Raw genomic sequence first — 23,782 nt, 5'->3', positions numbered from 1 at the left:
TCACAGTTTTTTCCTAAAATGTCATATCAATCTCCCCTCTTTCAGCTTAAAACTGTCCCCTCTCATACTATCATTATTATACGGCCCTATCCTATTAAATGGAGAAGTGATTGCATCTTTTTTTTTGTGGTGAAGAGAGAGTTTACTAGTGAAAGATTAAAATGATTTTAATACAGTGATACGTAAATACCTATTGCAGTCTAATTAAGCAGATAAATTCCATTTTCATCTCTACAGGGCAGATTCTAATCTGGCTTCCAGTGCTTTCAACCAGTTTGTGCACACAACAGGGATGTATGCATTGATTAAGAACATCTGGACTTCAAAAAGACAGCTATCATCTGTACATCCACATTATACAGATCTGGATTTATTCCTTCATACAACAGCTATTTAGGAGTGTGGTGGTGCACAGTGCTGCCAAGGCCCCTCAGTGCTGGGAGCTGTTAATCTGTGTTGTACAAGCCTTCTTTGTCTTATTGTATTTTCATGACTTATTAAAAATAGCTAGTAGTATTGTCAAATTAGTGGGATTAACCTACTTTCAAAAGGAAATTAGGTCAGTTACTATATTCATGCCCCGGCTTCAACTCTCATGTATTGTTACAGCTCTCTAGGATGCATCCTACAAAATGGGTGGTTTCCTGTGGGAAAAATGGCTCTCTGTGCAGCAGTCTGCTTCACCCCACGCTCAAACACAGCACTGACACCAGCACAGTGGGGTGAGGGCCCAACCACGTGTTACAGGCCTCTGCCCATACAAACTTCTTGGCCAGAGAGGAAACACCACAAACTGCAGGCTGTTAAGAGATTCTTTGTGATGCTGAAGACAACAGGGCTGCCACACAATTCTGATATGGCACAACAGCCCCAGGCAGTGCTCCAGGCTTGGGGAAGATTGGCTGAAAAGTGGCCTGGTGGAAAAGGACCTGGGGGTACTGGTCAACAGTGGCTGAACAACAGCCAGTAGTGGTCCAGGTGGCCAAGGAGGCCAACAGCATCCTGTCTTGGATCAGCAGTGGTGTGGCTAGTAGGAGCAGGGAAGGGAGCTCTCTGCACCTCCTGGAAAGGAGGTTGTGTGGGTTGGGTGCTGGTCTCTTCTCCTGGGGAAGAAGGGACAAGAGGGAATGGCCTCAAGTTGCACCAGGGGAGGTTTAGATTGACTATTAGGAAACACTTCTTGACTGAAAGGGTTCTCAGGAACTGGAACAGCTGCCCAGGGCAGTGGTGGTGTCCCCATCTCTGGAGGGATTTAAAAAGACAGGCAGAGGAGGTGCTCAAGGATGGTTTAGTAGAGGACAGGTGTGGTTGGACTCAATGACCTTCAAGGTCTTTTCCAAACAAGCATCCTATGACTCCACGAAATCAGACTCAAAACCTGCTTTTGAGTTTATCTTCACCACAGTACCTAGGAGCACTCCTTCAAAATCCACCTTACCTGAAACAGAGACTTGGATGAAATAACCATGGCAGAGGAACACACTCGGCTGACGACTGTGCTCCTTCTCCACTCTGACCAGAGACTGGGGGAAAGGGGTGACAGGACGCTACATGCAGTAACAGGTCTTGGTAGCTGTTGTGGTATCTGAAACGCTGGGCATGCAGGGAGAAAACAGCAACTCTTCCTGTCCTATGCAACCGCCTCTGTATCAGGCCAGATGCAAAACATAAGCTGCTGATCTGCCATGCAATGATGAGGAATGCAAGTGCTCACAAAATCAAAGGCTCAGCAGACCACGCCCCCACCCACACCACCCTCAGCTTTTCAAGTTCTCCTTGGCCTCTCTTTTTTCCACTACAGTCACTAAGTAAAGCCTAACTTCAGGAATCACAATTGTTCATCTCAGGCAGGGAATCTGTTGTGCATCCCCAAACCTCGCTCCTGCCTGAAGCCACCCACCACTCTCCCTGACAGTTCCAGGACAGAGCTCACCAGTTTGGGGCTTTCAGAAAAAAAAAATCTATTCTGCCTCCAATTTTTCCATGCCAAGTAATCCTCATTATTGGCTTTCCAGGAAAATGGTAAGATTGATCTATGGATAACACACTAAGGGAAAAGCAGTGAGAGAATCACCCTGTGGTATCTCTCTGACAATTCTTCCTCTCCAAAGCCGTCCACAGTCACTCTCATGCAGGAACACTGCCAGGGGACCACACTGCAGTTACCAGCATCCAGGGAAGATCACTGAAAGTTAACAGTGTGTTTTTTCTCTTTCCTCTTGGCTTCAGGCTAATCTACAACTAACAAAGATTGCAATTCCTGCATACTAATTACACTCCAGAAAGAGAGTAAGAGAAGAAAGTAGAACAAATCTACACTGCACAGGGCATTCCTTCCTCCAGCACAATGAGCTGCCACAATTCAACCCCTAGCATTCCTTGGTATCCATTTCTCCTTTCCAGGCTTACCCATGTGCAGGGTTATTGCTGAGAAATGCAGAATCACCAGGAAGCCAAAGATTACTCAGGGAACATGAGAGCTGCTGCAGAACCACCCCATAAAAGACGATACAGAAAAGCCTCAGGAATCCTCCTAAGCATCCTTGTAATTCCTGATTAGGGTGCTTTGCAGCAGATGACAAAGAAAACCTTCTCTATTTCGGTTTTGCTCTTTTAAAGTGTCCAGAGAAAGCAGGAAAGAAACAGCACCCAGCACATACTGCCTCTCCCATCCCCTAGGTTAACTGAAAAGTAAGGGTCTAGGCTTCAGTAAGCAGCATAGAATCATAGAATAGTTTGGGTTGGAAGGGGCCTAAAAGGTCATCTAGTTCCAACCCCCTACCATGGGCAGGAACACCTCCCACTAGACCAGGCTGCCCAAGCCCCATCCAACCTGGCCTCAAACACCTCCAGGGATGGGGCAGCCACAACTCCCCTGGGCAGTCTAGGCCAGGGCGTCACCACTCTCATCGTGAAGAAATTCTTCCTTATGTCTAGCCTAAATCTGCCCCTCTCCAGTTTATACCCAGTGCCCCTTGTCCTACAAGACTTCACAAACAGTCCCTCCCCTGCTATCTTGTTGGTCCCCTTCAGGTATTGGAAGGTCGCTCTAAGGTCACCTCACAGCCTTCTCTTCTCCAGGTGGAACAACCCCAGCTCTCTCAGCCTGTCCTCATATGGAAGGTGCTCCAGCCCTCTGATCATCTTTGTAGCCTCCTCTGGACCCGTTCCAACACCTCCATATCCTTCTTCTGTTGAGGATTCCAGAACCGGACACAATACTCCAGATGAGGTCTCACATGAGAGAAACAGAAGGGCAGAATCACCTCCCTCAACCTGATGGCCACGCTGCTTTTGAAGCCTTCTGGGCTGCGAGCACACATTACCAGCTCATGTCAAGCTTCTCATCAATCAGCACTCCCAAGTCCTTCTCTGCAGAGCTGCTCTCAATCACATCATCCCCCATCCTGCATTGAAACCAGGGATTGCTTCAACCCAGGTGTAGGACCTTGCACTTGGCCCTGTTGAACCTCATGAGGTTCTCACAGCCCCACTTCTCCAGCCTGTCCAGGTCCCTCTGGATGACATCCCATCCTTCCACTGTTGCAGCTGCACCACTCAGCTTGGTGTCATCTGCAAACTTGCTGAAGGTGCACTCAACCTCGCTGTCTATATCGCTGTTGAAGATATGAAACAGCACTGGTGCCAGTACGGACCCCTGAGGGACACCACTTGTCACAGATCTCCATCTGGATTTCAAGTCGTTGACCACTACTCTCTGAATACGACCATTCAACCAATTTCTTACTTACCGAATAGTCCACCCATCAAATCCATATCTCTTCAATTTAGAGAGAAAGATGTTGTGGGGGACGATGCCAAAGGCGTTATCACATCTGCTAGTTTTCCCGCGTCCACTGGTGTGGTTACCCCATCATAGAAAGCCACTAGCTTGGTCATAAAGGACTTGCCTCTGGTGAAGGCATGCTGTCCACCACTAATCACCTCTCTGTCCTCCATGTGCTTTAGCAGAGCTTCTAGGAGGATCTGTTCCGTGATCTTCCCAGGCACTGAGGTGAGGCTGACAGGTCAGTAGTTCCCAGGGTCGTCTTTTCTACCCTTTTTAAAAATGGGCACAATGTTACCCTTCTTCCAGACACCAGGGACTTCTGATTGCCATGGCTTTTCAAATATCATGGAGAGTGGCTTGGCAAACACATCAGCCAATTCCCTCAGGACTCTGGAATGCATCTCATGAGGTTCCATAGACTTATATATGTTCAGGTTCCTCAGGTGGTCATGAACCTGACCCTCCTCTACAGTGGGAGGGGGTTTATCCCCCTGGTCACCATCTTGTTCTCCCACGACCCAGGAGGGGTGAGGAGAGCAGTTATCAATGAAGAATGATGCAAAAAAGTCGTTGAGTATCTCAGCCTTCTCCTTCACCATTTTCAATCATCCGTGGGGGTACGTTCTCTTTAACCTTCCTTTTCTGATTGACATACCTATAGAAGCCTTTCTTGTTAGTCTTCACTTCCCTTGCCAAGTTCAGCTCCAGCTGTGCCTTGGCCTTCCTGACCTCATCCCTACCCAGCCAGGCCATGTCTCTATAGACATCCCAGGTTCCCTGTCCCTGCTTGCATTGCCTGTGCAATTCCCTCTTCTTCTTTAGTGTGATCAGCAGGCCTCAACTCAGTCATGCCAGTCTCTTCCCTTCCCTGCCTCACTTCCTTGAGGTGGGGACTGAGCACTCTTGTGCTTCATGGAAAGCATTCTTAAATATTTGCCAGCTCTGTTCTGCTTCCTTTACAGTCTCTCTTCTCCAGTGCATGGAACACACAGGTAAATGCAACATTGCCAGACATGTCCCTGGTGAATCTCACCAAGATGAGACTGTCAACTTTTAGATCCAGCTTTTTCTTCTCCTGTTCTCCAGGATCATCTCTGCCCAGGAGCTAACTGGTTTGCTACAAGGCAAACCAATCACATTCAGTTCTCAGCTGTGAAGCTGATATGGATTTTGTAATATCATGGTGTTGCCTCAGCATTCCCCAAAAGAAATGCATAGACTCAAAGAAGAAATCAATGACTGCAGCAGTAAGCAATCCAACTGGTATTTATCACTGCTGCAGCACCGATTTGTCAGCAGGTATTTGTGGTCTGTAATACCACAGAGCAGAACTAAGAAGGAGAAGCAAGTTCCAAAGACATATGTAACCCAAATCACCTAACACAGGTAAATGAAAGGTCAGAGATGCCAAATGCTGGATGGACAACCTCAGAATAATAAGATTTTTGCAACGTCTTTACTTTTTTCTGGATCATCACAGGACCAGCAGTCACACCTTCACTGTGTAACAAACACCCACTCTGCACTGTTAAATGTCACTCCTCCCCAGAGCCCACGGCTTTTAGAACCAGGGGTTACCTCGCATCCAAATTAAATACTACCACAACAATTTCTTATTTTCTAGCAACCTACCACATCCCTGGCACTTTCCTCATTGACTGGAACATATTGCAGATAAAACCAGTGCGACAGCCTGGGGAAAAGGCACCCCTCCCTGCTCCTCTCTGCATGGGCTCTTCCTCTGACATTTTGCAGAGCTCTTATGTCCTTTACCTTGTAGCAAACATTGCTCTCAGGGAAGAGAATGTAGCAGCATCTTCCTTCAAAGCCTTCAGCTCATTTCGCAGCTTCATCATTGTCTCCGTAACCATAGCTTTCTCATTTTCATACTTGCTTTTTAAGTTGGCAAGGGCCACCTCTGCGGTCTGTTTTAAGAGAAAAGTACTCGTTAATGAAACTCTTCACAAAGTGGCTGGCTAAGAGATTTCTAATCACTATTCACATCATGAAACATTTCCTTTGCACTAGCATGTTAAGCTTCAGGTCAGTTTTTCTTGTATAAATTAAATAGTTTCATTTTGAACACTGGGGACACGCAGGACACATGGGTCTCCTGCTCCCATTGACCATGTAGAGGCACCTAGGGAGTTATAGAACACCAACTTAGTGACATCTATCTCCAATTCCTAAAAGGAATTAAAATTTACACACTTCAACACAAAAAGCAAAATGTGCTATTTCGTATCTCTATATTTAAATACATTCCTCAGTAACTTGCTATTCTCTAACCCTTACCACATTTTGCCTGTCTTACATTTTGGGAACATCTTTATTGAAATGTTTAGGAGAAAACTGGAAGTCTGGATATATTTCTCAAATAACATCATACTTACCTTTTTTAATACAATTCCAATTTGCATTCCTTTAACTTTAGAGGAGGCAATGAAGCATGCCACACAGTGTCTTAATGGCAGTTATTTTCCTCTACTGCACCGCTGATGTGTATCAACTGGCACAGCCCAGTCCCCACACACTAATACTACCTTTCAGGCCTGTTATTTTGACCATGTCATATCACATCCTCACCTTGAAAAGCCTTATTTATTTTGCTCTAATTCAGATAGGTAGTAGACTGACGCTACCTCAGGCTTAATAAACAAGTCTCATGAGTCTGCGACAAAAGGTTAGTTAAAGCCCCAGCGCTCAGTTTTACAGCAGGACAGTGATGTGCCTTCAGTGAAACAGCTCGCCTCAGCCCTGTACCAAACAAATACCAGCAACAGAAGCCCCACTGAGCTGAGGGTACGGCAGCATGACCTCCAACATCAGTTCTTTTATGTTTATCACCTCATTCCCCACTACCTTAACCATCATTTTGGTAAGAGCTGGTTACCTGTTTGTTGGCCTTCAACACAGTTCTCAGAGTTGCTATCTGTTCTCTCTTGGTGCTCAGCAGTGACTTCAACTTTAGGATTTCTTCCATGAGAGCTTCCTTGTCTTTGTCTACCACCGGCCCAAGTTCTTGAGTGGCAACACGTTGCCTGGACAGCTCTGTTGTTCTGTCCACAGCAGCCTGTAGGTGTTTGATCTGATCTCGGATTATAGCGATCAAGTTGTAAATGTTCATTGGTTCCTTCCGAGGATCTGACACAGGAGATGGCAGAGATGATATTGGCGATGGGCTGCTGTCACCGCTTCCATTCTCTGCCTTTCCTAGCTCTATTGTTAACAGCCCCTTAGAAAGCAGAATGGGAGACCTTCTTCCCTTGGCCTCTGGACTACTGCGTCCGCCTTTCCCTTCCTTGTAGTAATCCAACATCACCCTGTTTGGAGTTTCATTGTTGCACATGCATACATGGTGGTACAAATTGGCCAGTTCTTCACTGAAGGTGACTAGCTCATCTTGGGCCACACTGAGGCTGCCCTGTGTTTCTCCAGCAACATCACTCACTTTCTTCAGCTCCTTCTCCAGCCTGGCCACCTGATCTCTATCATGCCTACAGGATTTCTCTAGCGAGGTGATCTTTTCAGTGAGAGCCTGGCTTTCTGTCTCATACCTGCTCTTCTCTTCCTCATATTTAGACTCACATTCTTTGTATTTGGCTTTAAGATTTTTAAGCTCTTCTTTTAGGTCAGTAATTTCTGCCACAGCCACTTTGTACTTGCACTCCAGGATCTCTGGCCCATTGATGTCAACTTCGTAATAGTCTCCATCCTCATGGCTGTCTCGGTCCTTCTCATTGTCAAGCGCAGACTGACGTTCCTTGCTGACCTGGAGCTTCTTCATCGCATTCAGATTTTCTGTGAGTCTCCCAACTTTCTCATGCTGCTCTGAGAGGGCCCCTCGTGTGTTTTCCAGCTGCTTCTGAGATTCCTGCAGCGTTGTTAACAAGTTCATCTTTTCTCTTTCCATCTGAAAAGCATGAGCACAGACACCTACGTAAAGCAAGCTCTATCACTTAAACAGCTTTATTATCAGAGATAGCAACTTAGCCAAGGTATGCATGGGTACAGAAATTCAATCGCTTGCACACTATGGAAAATGCTATTTAATTTACTCAAAATGTATCTCAAGCCCAGCGCCCCTTGCAAATTCTCTCCCATTTCCACCCTGAAATGCATGTTTTTACACACTTCTTCTGCAGCTGATGGTCTCTTTGTGAAAAAACCTTTTAGATGAACATAAATTAAAGTTTACAAATTATCAGGCAAGTCATAGAATCATGGAATGGTTTGGGCTAGAAACGGCCCCAAAGCCCATCCAGTTCCAACCCCTTCCCATGGGCAGGGACACCTCCCACTGGTTCAGGCTGCCTAAGGCCCCATCCAGCCTAGTCTTGAACACCTCCAGGGATGGGGCAGCCACCACTGCTCGGGACAACCTGGGACAGGGCCTCCTCACTCTCACAGGAAAATATTTCTTCCTAAGATCTCATCTCAATCTCTCCTCTTTCAGCTGAAAACTGTGCCCTCTTGTCCTAGAAAACACTAGAAAACACACAGCCAGTCTATGGTGGAAGCTTGGAGCTTCATGAAATAATCAGAAATACTGAAACTTTTAAAGTTTCTCCTCTGAATGTTCTCATTTTGAAAAAAATCCATCACTTTTTTCTGCAAAGGCTTTTCTTTACAGAACACTAAAAAATGCTAGACAAAATTAACTTCAAAACATTTCTAGGTAACACAAATCTGTACCTTGTTTCACACTCTCCAACTTCCCAATGGCACAAATAAAAACTAGAAAAGATTGGTAATGATTAAAATTTCATGTTCTTCAAACAGGTCACAGAAAATAGTTATTTATGATGTACAAAACTCCTTTTCATGAAGCTGACTGGAGCCACTATCAATTTTTTTATATCTTTCTCACTTGTTCCATAATGAAGTAGTCACCAAACATTCTGCACAAGAAATGCATTACCCCTTTCCCCCAAACACAGGATGTGATTGCTTGCTTCTTTGCATCGAAAAAAGAAGAAAAACAAAAAAGCTGTGTTTTCCCACTGACAAACATTTAGTCAGAGCCTGTTTATACTGTACGGTGGCCACATGAGATCTTAACAAGACTGAAATGACTACACAAACTCTAACAGCCATTTGGAAGCAGGCAGTCATTCAGGAAACCCATTTACCTGTACAAGCTGTTGTTTCAGCTTCTGGATTTCAGAGATGTTTAATTCACTCAGAAGATCTGAAACCAGGCTTGGGGCTGGAGGGAAGCTTTCGTTCTTCTTGGGTGTCGACGCGCTATTCTTGCCATTGCTGAGTTTGCTGAGGCAGCTCTGTTCAAATCCATTCATGACTTCATCATTGTTGGGCTCTGTGGCTTCGTCACTGAACTTCAGTCCATCCAAAGAGATGTTCAGGTGGCTGTTGTACATGGAGTCATTGATGTTCATGTAGTGAGAGAGCTCCTTACGAAGATTGTTCTTCTGCTCCCGCTCTGTTTTCAGTGTCTCTAAGGCCTCCTCGAGCTGCCGTTCAGAGATCTCCTTCAGCCGTATGGCATCTTCTAGCTGGCTGTTGAGAAATTCTGTTTCCTCTTCCAGCCTTTTGATCTCATGTTTCAGGCCTTCAAACTCCACCTGGAGATAAACAAATGGAGGGGAAAAAACCCTAATGAAAACGTCTGCTTGCAAGGCGTCAAGCGATTTTACTTTTGAATGTCTGATTTCACTAAAGATGATGAGAACAAAATAACTTTCTTAGTTCTGGAGTCTGGCACTACGACTGTGAGCACTGCTTACACCTTCACGGAGATGATGGAATAACATTTCTAAGCAAACTGTCAAATCAGCTGATCTATTCCTGCTTAATTAAGACAGGCAGGAGATACAATGTCTGATACAGAGGCATTACAAAACAGGCTTTCCTATCACATAACATATGCCCTTTCCCTGTTTGATTTACAAGTTCCCTGGCCAGCCTTCCCACAAATTCAACCTCAACATTTCCCAACGCCAGCATCACAAAGCTATGCTTCTGTCACTGCACCGCTATCAGAATATGCCACCGGGTTTAAACTGCTGGCATGCACCTAGCAATCAAACGCTGCTTTTATATATTCAGAATAAAACGTTATATAATCTGCTATCATTAACAGAATCACAGAATTATAGAATGGTTTAGCTTGGAACGGACCTCAAAGCCCATCCAGTTCCCCTCCCCTGCCACAGGACACCTCCCACTGGATCAGGGGCTCCAAGCCCCATCCAACCTGGCCTTGAACCCCTCCAGGGATGGGGCAGCCACCCCTGCTCTGGGCAACCTGGGCCAGGGCCTCCCCACACTCACAGCAAAACATTTCTCCCTAATATCCAATCTAAATATCCCGTCTTTCAGGGCAAAGAGCAGTGAACCATGCCAAAGGCCACACCTAATCTAATTACCTGTGCAAATGACAACTCAGGGAAATTCTTCAGTTGTTCCAAAACTGCAGTTTTCTAAAATTCTGAAAATAGCTGTAACTGTGCAACAAAACGTGACTTTTCAGATGAGCGGTCACATAGGTCTGACAGCACAGGACAACTATAACAGTAGTCCATACTTAAAGAAAGTACCCAGAAGAGAGGAGAGGAACAGAACTGGAGAGGGAATGCAAGCATGAAGTAGGAATAAAAACATAGGTTGAGAAATTCATCTAGTTATAGATGCGGTAGAAGAGGAAGGATGAATGGATGGATTGAAGGATGGATGGACGGACGGACAGACAGCATTACAAGAGACACCAAAATACTAGTGTAGCAAAAAGACTAAACAAAGCAGACTGGTAGAGACTTCACGTCCATCAAAGAGGGGGAATGCAAAGGAAGGACTTGAAGGTCAACGTAGAAGCAATAGAATCTTATGTATGAACAGCCATAGCAGAACAGGACTTAAACAAACAGAAAGGACTTAAACATTTTGGGACAACTGTTGCTACTAAAAGGCAGTGCTTATGGTCTCAAAAGTACTATAAACACAGAGGAGCGGCTGGATGTTCAAAGCAGACACAGCCACACTGTAACACAGGAATTAACTGATGCTACCAAAGCAATCCTTGCTATTTTGAACAATTTACCTGGTTTTGCTTCAGGACAGACACTTGTTTCTGCAGGCAGATGTTTTCCTCCTCGAGCTCTGTGTAGTCTTGCAGCAAACGCGCTTCTCGGAATTTATATTCCTTAATATCATCTCGCAGACGGGCCCTTTGCATTTCTGCATTCTGGTTCACCTGGAAAAGCAAGCAAGCCATAAAATGATGGTGAGTTAGTCAGCTACAGTTAAACTGCCAAATTGTATCTTTCCTTAAGTACACTAATCAATTAGATTCCATCCAAATAGAAACTCTTCCTCTTTACCACAAGAAAGTACAGAAACTCAAGTAATTTTCTCAATAATTATAGTTTGGTTTCTTCTTTCTGTGACAAATTCTCACCATGGACTCAAAGAAAAGCTAATGAGCAGCAGGAAAAGCAGCATTCACACCTCTGCTGCCTCACTGCCTGTAAGCAATGGACAAAAGCTTTCCAGATCCAAAGTCAAAACCTGAAACTGCTAACACTTGAGCAGGAAGGGCCGTTCAGAAGAGACAGACAGGCTCAGTTGACTCCAAATGTTCTTATTTGGACACATATCTGTTGCTGATTTTCAGGAGAGCTTTTCTTCATGCTCTTTTCTTTATACCCAGTGCAATACTTTGGAATATGTTCCAATGTATCCTTTTCTGAGAAAGACACTGAATTAAAGCTCAAGTGAAGTCCAGGATCCCAGGTAGAAAGAAACAGCAACTCTGGTTGACTTACAACATGTTCCCTTCCCTCAGCCCCAGGCCTTCTGCAAGGACTTAAACAAAGGCTTCAGAAATAAAAAAATCACCATTATTGGTTTGGGATATATAAGAAAGAAAACCCAAAATATCGCAGTAGTGTGATTTTTAGATTTTTTGTTAATATACAGAGACGCTGAAACACAGAGAGCACATCTCCAGTATGTGAATGCCTTGCTGTACTTAGGTCTAGTGTTTTCCAACATTATTTTCAGTCAAGACACATCTTTATATACTTAATTAAAAAAAAGGGAAAATTATGTTCAAAAACATGATAAGAAATATCTTCAAAGACAGGCAAACAGGCAACAGAGTTGCCTATAAAATTAGCATCCAGGTATTTCAGTGGCCGTACCTGTGAATTGCAGGAGGGTTTTCCACCGAGGTCTAAATCATCTCAAACCAACTGCGAGCTCACAAATGAGGCAGCCTGCAAGTTCAGCTGGCTAGGGGATAGTACCTTAATTCTGTATCCACCTACCGAGCCTAGCTAAGAGACCTGCATCCTCTGGCACACAAACTCAGACTCCCTGAGTGTTCCCCAATTTGGGTTAGAAAAAAGCATGTCAGCAATTGATAAAATACAGTCAGGGTCCTCCTGTGAGGGTGCAGCAGGAATCCACAGAAGTCCAACTCGACAGCTATCACCAGGTACCCACAGAAATTCAAGAGGGAATGGAAATCTTTGCAGCAGGAGGACATCCTAAGACTTAAAACTGGCACCTTCTGAACACAAACACAGCATCAGCTACAACTGTTAAGACCAATAAATCTAAATTAGATCTCCCTCAGATGTCAGGTAGGGACTAGACTATATAAACTTGCCTGCTTATTTTTAGCAATGACATGAGTAGTGCTATGTCCCAGCATGTTGAGAAGCTAAACCAAATATTAACTACTGAAAGCAGGCGCTACAGTACAACAATGCAAAAGAAAAGCTGCTATCATAGAATAACCAGGTTGGAAGAGACCCACTGGATCATCGAGTCCAACCATTACAATCAAACACTTAACCATGTCCCTCAGCACCTCGTCCACCCGTGCCTTAAACACCTCCAGGGAAGGTGACTCAACCACCTCCCTGGGCAGCCTGTTCCAGTGACCAATGACCCTTTGTGTGAAAAATTTTTTCCTAATGTCCAGTCTAAATCTCCTCTGGCGGAGCTTGAGGCCATTCCCTCTTGTCCTGTCCCCTGTCACTTGGGAGAAGAGGCCAGCTCCCTCCTCTCCACAACCTCCTTTCAGGTAGTTGGAGAGAGCAATGAGGTCTCCTCTCAGCCTCCTCTTCTCCAGGCTAAACACCCCTCAGCTCTCTCAGCCGTTCCTCATAAGGCCTGTTCTCCAGCCCCTTCACCAGCTTTGTTGCTCTTCTCTGGACTCGCTCCAGAGCCTCAACATCCTTCTTGTGGTGAGGGGCCCAGAACTGAACACAGGATTCGAGAAGCGGTCTCACCACTGCTGAGTCCAGAGGGAGGATAACCTCCCTGGCCCTGCTGGTCATGCCGTTTCTGATACAAGCCAAGATGCCATTGGCCTTCTTGGCCACCTGGGCCCCTGCTGGCTCATGTTTAGTTGCTGTCAACCAACACCCCCAGGTCCCTCTCCTCCAGGCAGTTTCCAGCCAGACTTCTCCTAGTCTGTAGCTGCACAGGGTTGTTGTGCCCCAAGTGCAGGACCCGGCATTTGGCCTTGTTAAACCTCATGCCATTGGTCTCAGCCCATGGATCCAGCCTGTTCAGATCCCTTTGGAGCCTCCCTGCCCTCAGCAGATCCACACTTCCACCCAGCTTAGTGTCATCTGCAAACTTGCTAAGGGTGCACTCGATGCCTCCATCCAGGTCATTGATAAAGACATTGAACAGGGCTGGACCCAGCACTGAGCCCTGGGGACACCACTTGTCACTGGCCTCCAGCTGGAGTTAACTCCATCTCCCACCACCCTCTGGGCCCTCCAGCCGGAGTTAACTCCATCTCCCACCACTCTCTGGGCCCTCCAGCCAACCAGTTTTCCACCCAGGAGAGTGTGCGCCTGTCCAGCCCAGAGGTGACAGTTTCCCAAGCAGAATGCTGGGAGAAACTGTGTCAAAGGCTTTACTCAAGTCCAGGAAGATCCATACACAGCCTTGCCCTCATCCAGCAGCCGAGTCACTTTGTCATAGAAGGCAATCAGGTTAGTTTGGCAAGACCTGCCTTTTGTGAACCCGTGTGGACTGGGCCTGATCACCCGGTTCTCTTGCATGTGCTTCATGGTAGCACTCAAGATCACCTGCTCCATGACTTTCCCTGGCACTGAGGTCAGACTGACAGGCCTGGAGTTCCCTGGATTCTCCCTGCGACCCTTCTTGTAGACGGGCACAACATCAGCCTCCAGTCCAGTGGAACTTCCCAGTCAGCCAGGACTGCTGGAAGATGATGGAAAGGGGTTTGGCCAGCACATCCGCCAGCTCCTTCAATACCCTTGGATGAATCCCATCCGATCCCATAGACTTGTGGGTGTCTAGTCGGGCTAGCAAGGCTCTGACCACCTCCTCTTGGATCATGGGAGCCTCATTTTGCTCCTCTAGCTCCTGGGTTTGTACACAGACGGAACGACTTTCTTTACAATTAAAGACTGAGGCAAAGAAGGCATTAAGTACCTCAGCCTTTTCCTCATCCCCTGTCACTGTTGTTCCTTCTGCATCCAATAGGGACTGTATGGTCTCCCTAGTCCTCCTTTTATTATTTATATATTTATAGAAGGATTTTTTGTTATCTTTCACAGACTTTGCCAATCTGATTTCTAATTGAGCCTTAGCCCTTCTGATTTCTTCTCTACACAGTCTCACTTCCCTCCTGTAGCCCCCCCAAGAGGCCTGTCCCCTCTTCCAGAGCCCATAAACGTTTCTCTTCTTCTTGATATCACTCAAGATCTCTCTTTTCAACCAAGCTGGTTTTCTCCCCTGCCGGCTTTTTTTCTGGAACACGGGGATGGCTTTCTCCTGAGCTGCTAGGATTTCCTTTTTGAAGAGCTCCCAGCCCTCCTGGGCTCCCTTGCCCTTAAGGACTGTCTCCCATGAGACTTTGCCAACCAGCCTTCTGAAGAGTTCGAAGTCTGCCCTCTGGAAATTTAATGCTACAGCCCTACTAACCACCCTCTTCACTTCACCTAGAACAGAAAACCCTATCATCTCATGGTCACTTTGTCCTAGGCGTCCACCTACTGCCACATGCCCCACAAGGCCTTCTCTGTTCACCAACAGCAGGTCCAGGAGGGCATCCTCCCTTGTTGGTTCATTCCCCAACTGTGCAAGGAAGTTGTCTTCCACGCACTCCAGGAACCTCCTAGACTGCTTCCTTTCTGCTCTATTGTACTTCCAGCAGATATCAGGAAGATTGAAGTCTCCCACAAGAACGAGAGGCATCGATCTAGAGATTAACCCCAGCTGTTTATAGAAGAGCTCATCAGCTCCTTGGCTGGGTGGTCTGTAACAGACTCCCATCACAAAATCTACGTTCTGGTGGGCTCCTCTCATATTAACCCACAGGCACTCAATCTCCTCATCAACACAATCCATCTCAACAGTGTCCAAGTCCTCCCTTACAAAGAGGGTTACCCATGGGCTATATCTCATAGCCCATGCCTTGGCAAGTGTTGGTCTGTCTTTGTCCAAACCCAGCGCCACAGGGAAGATGTATAGGTAGCTGAAGGTAGGTAGGTGTAGGTAACTGAAGGCTACACGCTGATAAGAACACCTGAATGTGTTCAAGGCCATGTTGGATAGGGCTTGGAGAAACATGATCGAGTGGGAGGTGTCCCTGCCCATGGCAGGGGATTGCAACTGGGTGGTCTTTAAGGTCTCTTCCAACGCAAACCATTCTGTGGTTCTATGACTCTATGAATTCATGTATTCACTTTTTCTTCTTAACAACTGTAATGGAGACGTCTTGCCTTTGCCAGAAAGAGTCTCCAGCCAGATAATCCAAACTGTTTAACAGTTAGGATTGCAAAAGGCTCTTGCATCAAACAGTGTTTCATACAAATTAGGAGATCTTATCTCTAATTTTCCCCATTCCCAAGTGAGTGAAATGCAATGGAAGTCCTCTCACAAAGCTACCGGCGAGCTCCTCCCCCACCACTCAGGCTGTTTTGCTCCTCTTCCTCCCTGAATGACCTGATCTTTGCAGAGCCCAATGCCTAGAGATCACGGGAGGCAGTCCTTTTTGGAAAAAGAATAGTTTCTGTCCAACCCTGCCTGTCTAACGTAGGGCAACAGTAAGAGCTCATTATTAATGTGAAAGTATTGTCGAGCTCTGTCTAGCACAAGAAAAACCATTCTACTTCAAAGTGTACAGGAAGGCCAGTTTTAAAAATAGCTCCCTTGTTTCCTGACCAGGGAAGGAAGACGTAACTTAGATTTGCTGGCTGTTTACCAAGCCATGCATTCAGTTTGCTCTTAGCATCTTCTAGTAAAAAAAATGTGTATGCTTGCAAGTTGAGGCTTGAACTGGGTGCCATGCAATATCCTAGAACTAACCAAGGGGTGGGAGTTCTGCAGGAAAGAGAAGCTGCTGCATCCTTCCTCGATCAGTGTTTGCTGCTACCCATACCGAATCACAAAACAGAATCATGAAGGTTGGAAAAGACCTCAAAGCTCATCCAGTCCAACTGTCAGCCTTTCCCCAACATGCTTGCTAAACCATGTCCACAAGCGCCACGGCCACATGTGTTTTGAACCCCTCCAGGGATGGCAACTCCACCACTGCCCTGGGCAGCCTCTTCCATTGCTTTACCACTCCGTAAAGAATTTTTTCCCAATATCCAATCTAAACCTCCCCTGGTGCAACTTGAGGTCACAAAATGGTATTCATGTATTGTAAGACATATACACATTGCCCATCTTTTCACAAGTGGTGTTCCTCAAGCCCGTACAGAAGGTGAGCTGACCTATGGATGAGTTTGAACATTTTTGTGACCATTTTTGGGGCCTTTGTGGCTTCTTCCTTCCTCCCCTGCCCTGAACGTAGGGTCCTGGAGCACAAGAGCAGGCCTGGACAGGCTCTCAGCTTTACTAACAGCCACCCCTCCACCCAAGGCAAATCATACAACACTTCAAAACATCATTACCACCAAGTGGAGCACTAGTGGCCATAAAATACATGACAAAACCCTTCAACTTCCCAACCTGGACCCTCCCATCCATCCTGCCCAGGAAAACACTGATCTGGAAGTGATTTTTCCTGATCTAAACACCACAGACTACCCTGTTCTCACTGCTTGAGACCTTGTCTTCAGCACCTTCATCCTCTCAGCTTTTCCTCAGAAGAATTCTGCAAGGGCCCCTTCTGAGCATCCCTGCTGCTGGAAACAGCAAGGATTTCTTAGAATCATGGAATAGTTAAAGTCACCCAGTTCCACACCCCTGCTATGGGCAGGGACACTTCCCACTGGATCAGGTTTCTCCAAGCCCTGTCCTTGAACCCCTCCAGGGATGGGGCAGCCACCACTGCTCTGGGCAACCAGGGCCAGGGCCTCCCCACCCTCACAGGAAAACATTTCTTCCTAAGATCTCATCTCTTTCAGCTCAAAACCATTCCCAGGGATAGGATATCCCTGCACCCCCTGATCAAGAGCCCCTCCTCAGCTTTCCTGGAGCTCCTTTCAGCACTGGAAGCTGCTATAAGGTCTCCTCACAGCCTTCTCTTCTCCAGGCTGAACAACTCCAAACCTCTCAGCCTGCCCTTGGATGGGAGGCGCTCCAGTCCTTGGATCATCTCAGTGGCCTCCTCTGGACTCGCTCCAACAGCTCCATGTCCTGTGTTGGAAACTCCAGACCGGAATGCAGGGCTCCAGGTGGGGTGTCATGAGAGCAGAGCAAAGGGGCAAAATCCTCTCTCTCACCATGCTGGTCACACTTCTGATATAAGTCATCTTCTAATTACAAGTGAAAAAAAATCAGCATGCTGTACTTTACAATGCAAACACATCCAGAAGAAATATTCCACCAGACAGGCCACACAGCCAGTAGAGACAGTCACTATCTGCATCAGGAAGGCTGTATTTTCAAGAATTTATAGCAAGTAGTTTTGGCATCTTGTTCAGACAAGCCCACTGGAGAAAAATGAAGTCAATGTTATTAAAGTAGGTTTTCTGCTAAATTGCAGTTTGGACTCCTCTCCACCATGTCATTACAAGTCATGCTGCGACGTGGTCTGTCTGCTAGAAAGCTGCTTGGCTTTCAAAGCCTTGGGGTGACTGCAGACAGAAGATGGTACATTTTGCTAAGGAATGAGGAAAGCAGAGAGCTGTGGTCACTCAGAAGCAGAAGACATTGTATTTTGTTTGTGTGACTTCAGAAGCAAAGTGAAGCTTTAATCACATTTCATGCAGAAAAAAATTACTGAGCCAAAACAACCCCGAGAGAGATAACTGTGCATTCTCCCTTCCCAGGTGCCTCTCTGGAATGTCATTTCGCTCTGAGAACGGTCAGGAATAAAATCCCACGAAAAGAAAACCAACTCCCCCAGCAATGACACCTGCAATGAAAGCAGGTGAGAGCAGTGTTTAAAAGACGGGTGGACGAGGTGCTGAGGGGCACAGTTTAGTTATTGATGGGAATGGTTGGACTTGATGATCCTGGGGGTCTTTTCCAACCTGGTGATTCTGCGATTCTGTGAAATGGCCCACCCTCCAGCGGGCACTGAACACAAGATGCCTGGCACTGGTGCGAGCACACACGTAGCAGCAGGGGTGCGGGGTCTTCATAGAAACAAACAGATCAATGGCATAGAAGAAACTGGGAGGACTGGAATAAGCCTTGTGATCAAAACCAGGAGACAGTGTTAAGTCTCTGAGACCAGAGGACAACTTTTTAAATCCATCCAAAATAACCCATTTTAGAACAGGAATAGTCAGTTACTGCTGATGGTCTCGTTTCCAAACAGTTATCTCACAGCCTATAAAACTGAGCCATTCCTGAGCTCCAGAAGCATAAGTGGGGACCTCGCTCCCTCTTTGCCCTCCTAGTTGCTTCACTTCTCCAGAGACCTGGGCTTTTCCTCACGCAGCACCGTGTGGGCCTGGACCCACAGCCGCAGCGAGCGTGGGAGGCTGGATGGAAAACACTGACCCAGACTTAACCACAGTGCTATGAATGGCACTGCGCAATGTTATTATTGCAGTCTCCTCTTCCTGCACTAAATCACTGCTAGGAGCAGTTGAAATCCAGCTGCTTTTCAAATCTCAGGCCTAAATGCTTGGCAGCTTTCCATGTCCTTCCCTGTCACAAAGAAAACACTCAACCCTCCCAAGGCCTGCTGAGGAATAGTTAGGTAGTTGTCAGGTTTTCCTTTCAGGAGGTCTGGTGCAGCCAAGCCCAGAATGGTCACAGCCACCCAAGGTGTCCACAGCCACCACCTGCAGGGATGGGTGATGTTCTGCTGCAGCCTTGCTCAGCCCTGCACCCGTCACCTGCTGCCTCAACCAGTGGGTACTGAAGGGTTCCCCGAGTTTGTATTTTCAGATGCTAATGAAATAAGCTCGAGGTTGTTCTCTAAACCTCCCTTAAGCTGACAGGAGAAGAAAGAGAAGAGCTCAGCAACTGAGGCAACAGCCCATTGCATTTGAACAGATCACATGTCATTCCCGCAGGTCGGGGAGGACACAGGGTGGATACACCTTTGGAATAGCTGAACTCAATCTCCAGCTACAGTACTCTCCCTATGGATGCAAACTAGCAAGGGACTGGAAAGATGAATCATAGAATCATGGGACGGTTTGGTTGGAGGGGACCTCGAGCCTATCCAGTCCTCCTGCTATGGGCAGGGACACCTCCCACTCGATCAGGTTGCTCCAAGTCCCATCCAGCCTGGCCTTGAACACCTCCAGGGATGGGGCAGCTGTGACTTCTCTGGGCAACCTGGGCCACTGCCTCACCGCTCACACAGGAAAACACTTCTTTCCAAGATCTCATCTCAATCTCCACTTTTTCGCCAAAGACTATTACTCATCCTATCCTTGCACTCCCTGAGAAAGTGCTCAAGTGGAACTTCTCATCCACCAGCACCACCAGGTCATTCTCTTCAGGGCTGCTCCCAACCTATTCTCCATCCATTCTGTAATTGTGCTTGAGAATGCCCCAACTCAGGTGCAGGACCACTTCCAGGAAAACAAAGTGAACAATAAACTGGCTAGACTTACATAGAGAGCCTTTGCGGCCTCTTGTGTGGCTTTGTTTACAGACCACAAATAAAGCAGTACCAAAATGTTATTTCAATTAGTAGCTTTAAGCCACATTTCATTAACAAAAAGTATATTGTGATATCAAACATAGTTTTTTCTATTCCAGATTGAGAGAGCTTTTAAAACCTAACAACCAACATCAGCCATCCCCCTGTATCAGCAGTCCTTAAAAGAAAGCAGGGATACAACCTGTGACTGAGACATTGCTCAGTCTGGAGAAGCTGTGGTGGCTCTGAGGAGTTACAGAACAAGGATCACAAAGCAAACTCTGAAGCGGTAATTTGCTGAAATTAATTTCAGACCCTTGAAAGCTCTCAGAGTTTCATTTCCCAACTGAAAGACATAATTCAGACTCCTCTAAGGATTAATCACACTTCAGGTGTCTTTGGAAAGTCAAACACAAGCAATCCACTACGTGAGTTTGGTGGCAAACTCAAACCAGACTAATTCCCCTATCCTCTGGTTCCATGAAGACACTCCTCCTCTTAAGAGCGACTATGCTGCTGGAATATGACTTGCAAGATAACCAGAGTCTTTGGCAGAGCAGGGACCTTGTTTGCTGAGGCGCCATCTCGCTGTCTGCAGGACCCATGTGTTAGGCTCCTCCCAGGGAGCTGACCCAGCTCCAGCCCTACATGGTGCCATGGGACCAGGAGTGAGCCTGCTGCTCCTGCACACCCCGTGCCTCAGCCCCTGCCATGTGGGGAAGTCCTGCAAAGCAGTTGTGGCTGATGCTTGCGGGCACAGAGCAGCCTTGGGACAGAAGTGGTGATGGATGGTGACCCTGGTGGAAAAGCAGCAGGAAATCCCTTCTAACACTATCAGACCTTTCCTTGCCATCACGGTGATCAGTGTGCTGAAGAGTCTCACCTGGCTCTATCCACACTAAAACAAGTCTTGTATGTCCATAAGCCACTTTTTATAGCCCTCCTTTAACCCCTAAATGTTTCTGTCCATGGTCAAGCCTTTTTTGTCATTACTTCTGATTTTTGGTTTTAACATCCTTCCATTATTCAGTGAGATTTATTGACCAAACCCCTCCCACTTCTATTATATGAGAGAATTTTCTGTGCTGTGCTCCGTGTTTTGTGCCTGCAGCCCAAACCTTCAGTTTTACCCAGCTGTTGTGTCCCGTGCTCAGTTTGCCTCATCAGAATCATAGAATCAAAGAATAACCAGGTTGGAAGAGACCCACCGGATCATCGAGTCCAACCATTCCTATCAAACACTAAACCATGCCCCTTAGTACCTCAAAATGGCCACAAACCACCCATTTTCAATAATCCTAACTACAAGTTTCTCTTGTTAATTAAAGTCTGCCCCCCTCTGTAATGAGTTCTGTTGGAGGCTCATTTATTTTCTTACTCATATTTCTTATTATAATATTAAAGGTCTATTTTAAAGTTTCCATTAGCTGTTCCCAGTGGTGAGTTTTTCCCAAGCAGGTTTCACAACAGCACATTGGAAGGGAAGGCTGGGAAGAACTCTTTATCAAGGAGCTCATTCACTACTTCACACAATTCTAGTGAACTGAATTCTGAAGGAGCTCTCTATCTAAATTAACGATACCTATGATAGCACTTTATAAGGAGCAGAGGTGCAGGAAAGATTTTGCTCAAATTTAGATTATGGAAGTGGTACTTCTTTATAGAAAATGCTATGGAATAAAGGAAAATGATGTAATACTAAACTACAGAAAACAAACAACCTTAGAGCAGCCTTCCAGTGCAGAAAGGGGCTCCAGGAAAGCTGGGAAGGGGCTCTTGATCAGGGAGTGCAGGGACAGGACGAGGCGGAATGGTTTTCAGCTGAAAGAGGGGAGACTGAGATGAGATCTTAGGAAGAAATATTTTTCTGTGAAGGCTGGGAGGCCCCGGTCCAGGTTGCCCAGAGGTGTTGGATGCCCCATCCCTGGAGGTGTTCAAGGCTAGGATGGATGGGGCTTTGAGCAACCTGCCCATGACCAGGGATTAGAACTAGACGGGTTTTGAGGTCCCTTCCAACCTAAACCATTCCATGATTCTATGCTTCTACATCATATAGAAGCCTTACAGAAGCTGGATAAAGAAGTCAATAGATGTTTTCCATTTACAGGTGTAGTACTCCTTCTGCAGTACAGTAGAGGTGAAGAAAATGCCTGGAAGCTCCAAAGGAAGAGAAGTACATGGTGTAAGTCATGAAACAATAACCATCCCTGGTTTCATTCACAGGAACAAGTGCCATGTCCATCCATGGGTTTGGAAATGCCAGCCTTACCTCTACTACCTGGGGTGGTCAGAAATACTCGAGCACTCATGAGCTGCCGGCAACCATGCAACTGGTGGATACAGTAAGCTCTATACTGTGATACTGGTTAAAAAATAGCTTAATTTTCCTTCCTGAGCAAATCTGCTAATGGAGTAGTCCTGCTTTTCCTACCATTGAGAGGAAATCTCATTGTTCTCTACAGCTCCTGGAAAGGAGATTGTGGTGAGGCTCTTCCCCCAAGTAACAAGGGATAGGATGGCCTCTAGATGAAATGGCTTCTAGGTTGTGCCAAGGGAGCTTTAGATTGGACATCAGGAAATCTTCATTACTGAAAGAGTGGTGAAGCAATAACAGAGGCTGCCCAGGGCAGTGGTGGAGTCCCCATCCCTGAAAGGATTCAAAAAACATGTAGACATGGCACTTCAGGGCATAGTTTAGTAGGCACAGTAGAGGGCAGGCTGATGGTCGGACTGGATGAGCTCAGAGGTCTTTTCCAACCTTAATGATTCTATGATTCCACCAGTCTTCATTCACAGAAACAGCCAACTTCAGCAAGGGACACCATCTATCTTGCTGCAGGCACAGCTCTGAATCCTGGCACAGTCAGGCTCCAGCACAGTTCGTGCTTCCGAACTGGGATCACTCAGCATTTCAAGTTCAAACCTGCTGTGTTCTAATTCAACAGCAAGATTTTCTAGCAATGCTTCACACAGAACACACTGACTTGTACACAGACTGCACAAGTTGTAAGTACCTAAAGACCCAGGTTTATTTATTTGCACTGTGATGCTGCGGATAACCTTCGTTAAACTGGAGGCAGAACCTCCTGGGAGAGAAAAGGAGTGAGTGACGTAGGATGGAAAGCCAAGGACAGAGTAGAGGGAGATCAGTATGAGCATAACCCCAGCTGCTGCTGGGACAGCCTGCACTGCTGTTTTCCAACAGACAAACTGTAGGTCACAACTGGGCCAGGAACCAAGCAGTTTGGATTGTCTTTCAGCAGCCTTGTTTACCAGTTAGCAGAACAGACCTAACTTTCTGATGATGAAATCCCCTTCCCTTTTCACAGCTATTCTTCAGACGGCATGTTACATCTACCCTGTATCCTGGAGAAATACATGGATGTGGGACACAGCAACTGGATCCGCATCATACAATGATGAAATGCTGTTTCCAAACAATTCCTTTATCTCTCAACTCTTATTTCACAGCTACAACAGGCTTTGAAAAGCCAAAACCACCATGGGATCAGTTATTCTGTGTGTATTTACACCACAGCAGCTCCTCCTTGCAAGACATGCTTTGGAGGAAGCAGATGAGTTCTGCATGCAGGATACGGGACACAGTAGCTGGGTACCAGGAATTAGCAAGATGCTGTTTTGTACACTTTCACTCAAAGCACATGCTCTATGCCTGTGATAAGGCCACTGACTGATATTCCCATAAATCAAGGGGAAAAAGAAAAAATCAGTCTTTGGCCATGTAGGAGTAACACACTGCCCTCTTTCTATAAACAAAGATGATTTTCTGAAGAACTGCTTTGATAAATCACACTAAAATTATACTGTATAAAAACCTATACGAAAGCAAAAGTGGCAGCAACATAACCAAAGAGTTCCTTTGTTATGAAAAAAACTCAGTTCATTGACCCCATGCTGGTTCCTCTTCCCAGAAGAGCTTCTCTCCAAGTTCCTCTGAACTTGAATGGCTGAGACATAGT

The 23,782-nt window shown here is 46.2% G+C and overlaps 1 protein-coding gene across 3 annotated transcripts in view; it reads right to left on the bottom strand.

Annotated features, from left to right (window-relative positions):
* BICD2 (BICD cargo adaptor 2) overlaps positions 1–23,782 on the bottom strand; it is an 85,165-nt gene that overhangs the window by 6,665 nt on the left and 54,718 nt on the right. For all 3 annotated transcript variants that reach the window (XM_069865670.1, XM_069865672.1, XM_069865671.1), the window contains exons 3-6: positions 10,851–11,003; positions 8,923–9,375; positions 6,684–7,703; positions 5,564–5,715 (exon numbers count right to left, since the gene is read on the bottom strand). In XM_069865670.1, coding sequence (XP_069721771.1) covers positions 5,564–5,715; positions 6,684–7,703; positions 8,923–9,375; positions 10,851–11,003 — 1,778 coding nt within the window. The remainder of the gene's footprint in view (positions 1–5,563; positions 5,716–6,683; positions 7,704–8,922; positions 9,376–10,850; positions 11,004–23,782) is intronic.

This window comes from Phaenicophaeus curvirostris, chromosome 11, assembly GCF_032191515.1.
Source record: "Phaenicophaeus curvirostris isolate KB17595 chromosome 11, BPBGC_Pcur_1.0, whole genome shotgun sequence".
NCBI classification, from domain to species: Eukaryota; Metazoa; Chordata; class Aves; order Cuculiformes; family Cuculidae; genus Phaenicophaeus; species Phaenicophaeus curvirostris.
Note: the sequence above shows the minus strand (reverse complement) of the source record. Positions and strands in the feature narration are given on the sequence as shown.